The following is a 10,235-nucleotide window of genomic DNA, read 5'->3' on the forward strand; positions in this document are numbered from 1 at the left end:
GGACGGACGGGGGAGACGTCTCGAGCGTGCACAGGCCATACCAGCAGTTCTTCCTGCAGCTGCGGGTTCACTGAACACACATATAACTGAAGGGACTTCAATGTCAACATGCTTGAATGCACAGGGATTCTGAAAACGTCATTAAATACCAGGGGGGCCTGGAATTCCACAGCCTTGGAGCAGTAAGTGTCTGGTGTGCTGGAGTCCAGCGGCGGCAAATACACTCGGATGTGTCTGGAAGCAGAGAGAGGAGGGAGAAGCAGACAGAGGGAGGCAACTGAACGGTCTGCATGATGACACGCACGAACACGCGGACAGATACACGCGTGTGTTCCCTTCTTGGGATGATGGGCGCACTGCAAAGTCTGCAGGAGAAAGTCCCTTTCTCAACTAAGAGTAAGACTAAGGCACTTACGTGCCCCTGGGGGTTAGGGGAAACCCCACCCACAAAGAAAAGTTCAAAGGCAGTCCCAGGACTTGAGAGGGGCCAAACAGAGGTTCTGCTGTCCCATCTTTTGGGAAGACATCTGCACTGATCTCTCCAAAGCCCCTTGGCTCCCTCTTCAAGCTCCGCCTCACCTCTCGGGCTGGGTGTCCTGCCCTGTCGGCCCCAGCATGGTGGCTGAAACACTGGGGAACGTGCAAAGTCCATCATGGGGTGGACAGAATCTCAGGGGAAGCCCTCAGCCACTTCAACCCAGGCTGCTTCCAAGGCTTTCAGAAGACCAGTTTATGAAGAAGACGCATGAAAGGGACTGTGCCCTCGGGCTTGAACGCCCCGTTACAGGTGTGCTCACCACCTGGGTACTGGGGCCATCTGCTGGGCACCAACCTCAGGCTGTGGAGCCCACAGAGGTAGCACTTCCCAGCTGGTGACAACTTATATTTCCTTCTCCTCCCCTTAGACAACGACCCCTGGTCTCAGCCGTACGCCTCTTTAGGCACCTCTTTGGATCACAGAGCTAAGTGCCACTTTGTCACCACCCAACCCTGTGACCGGGGTGGACATTTTAAGCCCAAATTCAGCAGATGACAGGCACCTGGCACTTTCATGGCATCGCTACAGCACGTAACTAGCCTGGCCCCATTAACTAACCGCGTCTGCCTCAGATAATACAGCAGATGCTTTTTAAAACACACAGTCCTGTCTATTTCAGACCGATAGTCCCTGGTTTTATTGTAAACTCGGATTCGAAAACAGTCTTTTCTGCAACCCAAAGGGCCAAGCGGAGCAGGCTGGCGAGCGGTGCTGTGTGCAGGCAGCCTGGGAGACGCCCCAGGTCTCCGAAAGACCCCCTCCTGCTCAAGAGCTTACATTTTACAGTCTTCCTTCACGATCATCCCGGCCAAGTTCTTCAGTTGGAGCACATTCACGAGGAGACATTCGCTGGTACTGTCATGCCTGGAAAGTAAAATGTGGATCCATAAACTGCACGGTCTCCACAGTGGAAAAGTCCTGATTCGACCACAGCGGCGGCCCTGGGCTGAGGGGGATTCTGCCACCCCCCACCCCCCGGAGGCGTGTGCATGTCTGGAGACGTTTTCTGCTGTCGTGACTGGGTAGAAGGGGGATGCTACTGGCATCTAGTGGGCAAGGATGCTGCTCGACATCCTACGGGGCCCAGCACAGCCCCCGGAACAAAGAGTGATCTGGTCCACGTGTCACTAGTGCAACATTGAGAAACACTCGACTGGAATGACAAGAGCGAGCAAAAGAAAACCACTGGGACGTGAACGTCCTGCCTTGCTAGTCTGAACACTACTGGTCACCGCCATTATTGAGACTGTAACTAGAAAGCAAAACGCTCTGCGTTGCCAACCAGCTGGTCACTCACGCCGGGGAGCAGGGAAGGGCCTGCCATCCACACTGCCGTGAACGGAGCCAACTCCGTGCAGAAATATGCGATGACTCCCCCCAAGAGTCCCACCTCGCCGGGGGCTTTCGGCACAACTGCACGACGACAGCCCTGAACCCCCGCTCCATGACGTGACAGTTCCCAGCGGTGACTCTCAGTGTCGGAGGACAGCGATAAAGCTGCTCTTCCCTATCCCTCCTTCCCGCCATCTCTGTCCCCTAGCTGAGACCACTGTAGCGGGCTCTCGGTAGCCAAGCCGAGAAGCAGCCCCCAGGTCACGTGGGCCCCTCCATCCCTCCTGGCCTGTGTGTGGAGGTGTGAGTTGCCAGGTGGGCCCCAAGGAGTCTTCCGTACTCACCAAAACCCGACGTGGATCTGGGGCCCTTCCACAGCACAAGTGTCTCCATGTGCAGCCTCGTCAGCATCTTCAGTCCTGGGCACAACCAGAAAGTCGCCACGGTGACTCCACAGGCAACTGGCGCCTGGGGGTTTTGTACAAGCTCCCTCATCTCAGGGGTGCTTCGTACTGAGAGGGGCTTTATTAAATGGCGACATAAGTAAATAAATTCTTTACGTGACTAAAGGGGCACAGCAGGTTCCCGGGTCCACGACACATGTCATTGGGTACCTGCCTTATAAACTGCTACGTTTTTAGACAATGATTTTGCATACCTTTCCCAACCACGTACGAGATCCAGGGCAAAGCGCAAAAATGAACTTTTAGACAGTTTGTGATAAGCGATAAAAAAACAAGGACATCGAAGATATCAAATGAAAAGAACACCCCGAATCCCAAAAGGTGCTTTGTCATTGCAAAGCTATTCCTCTAGCTAGGGGCGGGAGGGAGGGAGGGAAGGAGGGAGAAAGGGAGAAAATTCCTTTCTAATGAATGTCCTTCCTAGAAAAGCAGGTCTCTCTCTTTGTACATGGATTCTCCCTTCCCAGCTCTACTGGGATTAAACCTTAAAGCCAGCAGGGCCAAAGAGAGACATGGTTCTAGAAGCACGGAGTGAGGGCCAGCCTCCGAATGCCACACAGACGCCACAGGAGTTTTCTCTGCAGCTCGCTAAGGCCCAACCTCCAAAGTGGAAAAGGCGGAAAAGGTCCTACCCCTGGGTACGTGCCAAGTTTCAGCACATAGACGCCTGGGTTCAGGCCCCTTTGGCCTTCCCAGTAACACTGTGGGAAGGTCGCTTAGGGAGGAGATAACAAGACCAGCTTCTAACCTTTTGGTTGAAGGTTCAAACACCCCGCTATCGCTCGCCAGCGAATAATCCGACAGGCATTTAGAGACACGGCGCGCTCTCCTCTCCAGCTTCTTGGCACTGTCTTCTCGAAGAGTCACTGCTACAAATAAGAGACACACCGGGTCAGGAGGAGACAGCACGGGAGGCCAGGGACCATGGTGCCAAGAAATAAACACTCTAAGTTAGAGCACATACCAGGTTACTAAGTGTTCCAGAGACACGCCATTATATGTACGTGCATATGTTTAAATACACTGCACTCGACTTGTTTTTGAACATTGAAAAATTGAAGAAATAGACTCCTGGCTACTTCTTTAAAAGCTCCTTAAACTGCCATAAATCTCTTTTCACCTCCTAAATGAAAGCACAGAACATCGGAGGATGGTGGGGAGCGAGCCCTTTGCATCGCACTTTGAGAGACTGTCATACTTCAAAGACCAGCAAAGAAAGGTCACCAGCTCTGCTCTTCGAGTGGGGAGAGAGGGGTATTTTTTCATTTCCTTCTTTATGCTGTTTGGTATTTTCCGTATTTTATACAACAAACATATACTGGTGTTTTATAATCAAAAGACGGCATTTTTAAAAATGATCCAAATTAACGAAATATAACGACTTTGAAGTCAGAGGACACAGTTGAGCCATCTGTCTGTCTAATTGCAGCATCCTCCTCAGCGGCCGGGCTTGCTTCCAGAATTGCTTTCCTGGGGTTAGGAAGCTACCATTACTAGGCAGCTTATGTTTGTCTCGTATCTATTTTAATCGAGAGCCAAAGATAACCATTGACAGCTTTCTTTTTACCATTTCATCGACTGTTTCTACTCCTTCCCTCATGGCAACAAGTTCCTTTTGACAAAACCAATAGAAACAGGCACATCACCTGCCTACGGTACGTGTGAGTGTGTACACGGGAGCCCTGATGCTTTCTAGAGCGGATGCTGGTTAGAGGATGACGTTAAAAAGCGAAGCCCCAAACTGAGCCTGACTCTGACATCGTGGTGCCTCCTGTTAATGACCCAGGGCCTCTGCTGCCTTTGTGCTTTTCTTCAGCCATCTCAGCTCCAGAAATGGAGAATCTAGATATCTGCGCAGGGAAGTGGAGAGTCCGCCAATGACCATCTCTCTTTCCAACCAAATTATTATTCGCACATCGATTAAATCCAAATACATTAAACAACACAAAACAGGCGGGGCTGTGGCCTTTGGTCTCATGACCTCGACTGCAGACAATGGGTGACCTTCCTGAGGTCTGCAGTGCCAAGCCTAAGGACTACCAGCTTCTCCTCCAGTCACGGCCAGAAGCCGCCTCCATTCTGCGGTGGCCGGAGGTACCACTCTCAAATTGCAGACCAGGACTCTCGAGTCCAGCTCTTCTTGTCACCCTTGCCACATGGAAGGACCCAAATCCTGCAGCTCTGAATTGCAGATGGAACCCCTCAGTTTGCTGCATGGATCCCCAGCAAATGCAACTGCAATTGCCCTTCCCAGCACTGACGCTCGCACAGCTCCTAGACATGGCCTTCTGTCCCTTTAAGGAAATAACACCACACAACGATCCTAAGCATTTCCAGTTAACCCGATGCTGCGACTCTGACAAAGTTTCTCTCTCATTGCAACGGAGACCGATGGAGAGAGAAAGGAAATAAAGGGATTGATCCTCAGTGATCCCAGGCTCGGTCATCGCATTCATGGAGCAACTGAATGCACAGGTGACAGAAGGAACTACGGTCAGCACTTGCCCCGGATGAGAAGAAAACACGCAGCAGACCCCACGCTCCACCCCGCAGCCGTCTGCTCTCAGGCTTCAAGGCAAAGAGACGGACCGTGGAGAGCAATGCCGGTGAAGTCAGGAATAACAACCTTCCAATCGTTCCTTTTTAAAATCTCTGAACTTATTTCATCTTTAAATACAGACGAGACAGAAACCTAAGGACGTCGACACTGCTTGACAAAAAGGAACAAAGTATAATGAAAATCACACTGGAGACAAAGCTGCCGGCTGGCATTTTTAAATAACGAAAGCCATTAAAAGTCTGGGGAATAGATATATAGAAGAATAAATACTTCAAGCTTTTAGATAAGTTCTTACACAACTTCAGTAGGCATGATGAATATTCATGTTGAAATGATCCTAATAATGGTTAATTGTTGAGCTACATTGAAGTACAGCTATGAGACTGCCCTTCTTGGCCACACTATGACCATCCTAAATCCACTGCACAAAGATGTGCCACGGCCCGACCAACGAGGTGAAGGAGAATGCCAAGGTCACTTACAGCGAGTGTTTCTATCGAGCCCGCAGGAGAAGAGATAAAGAAAAAAAAAAAAGCACAAAGTGAAAAAACTGCAGAATTTAAGCCAACGAGTTTAAACAGAGTATGAATATAATCAAAATGTCCATGATTACATGAGCAAAGTCAAGATCTTCATGGATTTAGATTAGCAAATACCAATGGAAATTAAGATTGGAAAGGATTTTAAAATGATGGCAGATTTTACTTTTAAAATACAGGGAAGATAAAACTATAGCAAAAAATGTAAAAAATGTTAAAGATTACAGTCTATTGCCCAACTCTCCTATATCATCTTGTGTCCCCTCAGATTGATTTAAAACAGAACAGAAAAAAAAAAATACTTCTTAGGGCTTGCCCTGTAGGTTTCGACGATTTTGAGTTTTATCTTACAAAAATTTTATCTAACTAGAACTTGCCTGAGGTTACACTTAGACTGTACTGTTCCAAGCCACACTGGAATGGAAAGCCAAAGGGAACTTAGTGACCTTGGGCATCATAAATGAAGGGTGGGGTAACATAATGAGTGCTAAGAATCGTCGCCAACTTCACGAAGCCACCATGACTCTGGCTCGGGTATTCCCATAAGCATCAAGGGAAATCGAGAAGTCACCCTGTGTCTGTGCCTGAAGCTGGTTACCCAAAGCAGCCCTCTGCATTCACCCACCGGGACCCATTCACTGAGCCAATTAATTATTTGTAGTTTGTAAGGACCCAAGTCAATTGATAGTGTCATATATGAACGTACCACCAGGTGACAGTATCTGACCATAGCAGAAGCGAATACCTCCCGGTCTAAGAAGTTTGAAGCATTATAATGTCAGCCACAAAGTGGGAAGGAAAAATTAAAAAATAAGGACCGGAAATTACATCAACTCTTCTCCTTCTCACACTATCTTTCCGCTGGCCCAAAAGGGCCCTTGAGCCCTGTGTGGATTTTCTACATAACGAGACCGATACTCTTGTACCTCAGCCTTTAAAAAGACGTTGGCGTGGGGGAGTCGGGGCACTGACAAAGTAAGCTTAAGCGACAACAGATGCGCAATTCAGTCCTTATTTTGTATTTCCTTTTTTTTATGAAAGGAGTAAACATGGAGCTCTGAACCTGCCATTATAAAGAAGAACAAAGCGAACGGAGGTCACCTGTATATGTGAATTATAGAAACACTACACCTAGGGATATTAAAGGTGTGTTTGCAAACACAGAGGGTAAGACACCAAAATGACAGAGATGACAAAAAGCCCCAGGGCTGCCTCAGAACATGCCAGATCTCTGGTTAAACATGCGAGTGTTCACAGGAACTAGTATATTTGTATAATAGTTGTTGTCTATGAAAAACTCATGAGTAACAGAATGGTGGTGAATGGAAGAGCCCATAAAGATCACCTCGTTCAAGGGCAGGGAAGCTAAGACTCAGCCACGTCCAAAGATGTGTGCTCAAGGACACCCAACTAGTGAGTTAACGGGGCAGAGAACAGAATCTGTGTCTCTAAGCTGCTATTCTGAAGCTGTTTCCACTACCACACTGATTTTGGAGTTGCATTTTATTTCTACCCTTTGCTGCTAAACTACTCAACAGTATGCGCCCAGGATACTCAGCTTCAGCACTACTGATGTTTCGGCTGGATCATTCCTTCTGGTGGGGGCTGTCCTGTGCACTGTAGGACGTTGAACAGCACCTGTGGTCACCACCCACTGAATGCCAAAAGCACCTCCCCACCAGCCCCTTGAGTTATGACCACCAGAAACGTCTCCAGACACTGCCAAGTACCTCCCAGGGGCAAAACGCCCCTGGCTGAGATCCACTACGCTATACAAATTATCTAGTGCTCCCCTAATGCAATGTCTAAAGCACTTTTGCTGTGTAAGTGAAAGTTAACTAAATGGGTGGAACTTCTGGAATGAGAGGCCTTCTTCTCAATCCTCTTTCGAGCCTGAGAAAGTTGGAGCTCCTGGAGGCTGCCTCAAAAAAGCAGACGGGGTCAAGATGAGGAGGGTTGGAGCCCAGGCCCTGCTTTGTGCACAAGCCATCAGCTGGAAGGTTCTCCAGAACAGCGGTTTGGTTTTCCATGTGGGCTACAAGCTGAGAGACTCTGGCCCCAAGTAGAAGCTGAATTAGCACCAACTGGATGGATGAAGTTCCCCATGGCCACATGTTTCTCTATTTGAAAACCACCAAGAGAAACTGATCTGGTAGCAATGGCTGACGCTCACCGGCAAGTCTTTTGAAATTATGCCAATTATTTTCATGTACACTTCTGATAAAATTATGTCCTTGAAAACTACAAGGACAAAGGATAAAGAGATGAAATCATAGGGAAAAAGGAAGTAGAGATGAATCACTGAGCTACAACCAGACGCTGGTCCATGTACCAGTCAGAGGCGGCACACACGGAATGACCCATGTGGGGAGTTCTGGGGAGTTCACTGAGGCCCTAGCACCTCTCCATCAGCCTCTGTTAACATGGAAAACTATGTGCTTCTTCCTCTCATTTTCAACAATTAAGCACATCCTGAAAACGAGCCAAACACCTGGGAAAGACTACTTTGCCAATGTCAAGGACCTTTCTAGGACATAAACCAGAAGCACCCACACGACAGCAGGCCTGCATTCTTCCTCTCCCTAGCAATAATCCTAATTCAAAGTTCACTATGTAGTGAAAAGCCAGCTGGCTTCAGTGCGATTACACACAATTTCTTCCCTGAACGTGAAGCCTTTCCTCCCAGGACTGAGAAAACCCCCAGGACTTGTCAGTGCTTACCTGTGCCCATGGGAACGGTAGCCACTTGGGTTCCTCTTTCACGAGGTCCTTCCCCATCTCCAGGAAATGCGTGCGGTTGAAAGGACACCGTGCCCGGCAAGTCTTCATCACCCAGAGCGGAGGCCTGGGCCCGCAATCTGTCTAAGGTGCCCAGGCCTGGCACCTCCAAACTGTCCCCCAGTGGGGCCAAGGGCGACTCACGCGAGGGAGGGAGGAAGGGTGTGTCCAAGGGTGAGCTTGGAGGAGACAGGGAGGACAGGGAGGAGCGGGAGGACAGGGATGCCAGGGACTGGGGTGTATCCAGGGAGCGCCTCTGCTTGTGGAAGCCCGAGGGGACTGGGGGCTCTGAGAAGGGGACATCTCGCGCCAGCGAGTCGAAGGGAATCAGATCAAAGCGCAGAAGCTGGCTGCACTCGATGTCAGGTTTGTCATACTGTGGCAGGCCATAGATGTCAGTGAAGCTGACAGAGCTCAAGGAACCCCGGCTGGAGGTGAGCGAGCCCCGGCTGGAGGCTAGGGACCCGCGGCTGCTCCCCGAGGATACCGTCAGGGTGCTGGCAGACAGGCTGAAACGAGAGAGCCCCCACGCCCTTAGGAAAGCAGCCTGAAGATGCGTGCTGGAGCCCCGCCGTTCACTGCAAAGCTGAGCGGCTAGTCTGTTCCATGAAGGAACAGAATCCTGCCTCATTCTCCCATTAACCAGAGCACGTGTTTAAATACCTGCGAGCATCGTAAGACACCTGCAATGACATTCCCTTTGTCTCTTTGAATATAGGTAGGGGGCAGTGGTTAACATCAAGGAGTCATGCCTGAGTTCGAGGTCCAGCTCAAATGCGGACTAGCTGAGTCCACGTGGTCAAATTATTTGCCCTTTCTGAGCCTCTCTCACTGGGGGTTGTGACAAGCAAGAAGAGTTCTGGCCTCCTGGCACTCTTAGGAGGAATAACTGAGAAAAATCATACATAGAAAGCCCTTATCATTATGCTTCCATAAATACTGGAAAACAGGAACAATTATTGAGCATCCGAATCTCATTTTTAAAATTTCCATATCCTTTTTAAAAAACCCCAAATAAAAATGTCCATGTGCATATATGTACATGGATATACACACTTCTGAAGCTGTGAATTATGAAATCTTTGGGTAAATTTGACTTTGGACTTGTTATTCTGCAGCTTTTATCATATATTAGCGGCTCCTCTTAAAAACATGATGTACCCACTTTTGCATTCTGTGTTTACGCCCCTTCAAGTTCTAAATTCTGGTGGAGAAAACCAATCCATGTCCTTGAAAAAAAATAATAAAAATGTCCACGTGCATATACGTAGATGGATATACATACACACTTCTGAAGTTGTGAATTACGAAATCCTTGGGTAAATTTGACCTCAGACTTGTTATTCTGCAGCCAAATTTGGTTCTCGTCGTATTCCTTTATCATATATTAGCAGCTCCTCTTAACAACGTGATGTACCCACTTTTGCATTCTGTGTTTACACCCCTTCAAGTTCTAAATTCTGGTGGAGAAAACCAAGCCAGAGGGAATTGTGAAGTTCAGAGACATGTCATTATCACATGATAAGCACGGCTTTCTTTTTTAAAGTTGCCTACCTTTTTAACTGGGACTGGAGATAGGATGCTAAACGAGTAGCTTCTTCCAGCTGCAAAAGTAGACAATTTCTCTTTTCCTGAAGTAGAATCCTGTAGATAAGAAAATAGTCCATTGGTGGATTTCAAAGATAGGGAGTATATCTTCCTAACAAGCAATTCAACTATAAATTCCCCCAATCTTGTTTAGGTTTGAATGACTAAATTCTAAAAAGTGCACCTAGATCATAAACGCCCAGATAACAGAGGCTGTCTTTGCCTTGCTCGAAAATGTACCACCGGCCCCCTGAACAGTGCCTGATACACTGTAGAAGCTTGCCAAATGATTTAGGTTTGAATGACTAAATTATAAAAAGCGCACCTAGGTCATAAATGCCCAGGTAACAGAGGCTGTTTTTGCCTTGCTCAAAAATGTACCACTGGCACCATGAACGGTGCCTAACACTCTGTAGAAGTTCAATGCATCGGTGGGG

At 48.3% G+C, this 10,235-nt stretch overlaps 1 protein-coding gene across 4 annotated transcripts in view; it reads right to left on the reverse strand.

Moving 5' to 3' along the window:
• Positions 1-10,235, reverse strand: part of WWC3 (WWC family member 3) — a 102,401-nt gene that overhangs the window by 14,709 nt on the left and 77,457 nt on the right. For all 4 annotated transcript variants that reach the window (XM_015599306.2, XM_025041072.1, XM_015599309.2 and 1 more), the window contains 6 exons: positions 9,766-9,855; positions 8,155-8,720; positions 3,083-3,203; positions 2,215-2,289; positions 1,316-1,402; positions 42-234 (listed from right to left, as the gene is read on the reverse strand). In XM_015599306.2, coding sequence (XP_015454792.1) covers positions 42-234; positions 1,316-1,402; positions 2,215-2,289; positions 3,083-3,203; positions 8,155-8,720; positions 9,766-9,855 — 1,132 coding nt within the window. The remainder of the gene's footprint in view (positions 1-41; positions 235-1,315; positions 1,403-2,214; positions 2,290-3,082; positions 3,204-8,154; positions 8,721-9,765; positions 9,856-10,235) is intronic.

This window comes from Pteropus alecto, unplaced genomic scaffold (assembly GCF_000325575.1).
Source record: "Pteropus alecto unplaced genomic scaffold, ASM32557v1 scaffold511, whole genome shotgun sequence".
Lineage (NCBI taxonomy): Eukaryota > Metazoa > Chordata > Mammalia > Chiroptera > Pteropodidae > Pteropus > Pteropus alecto.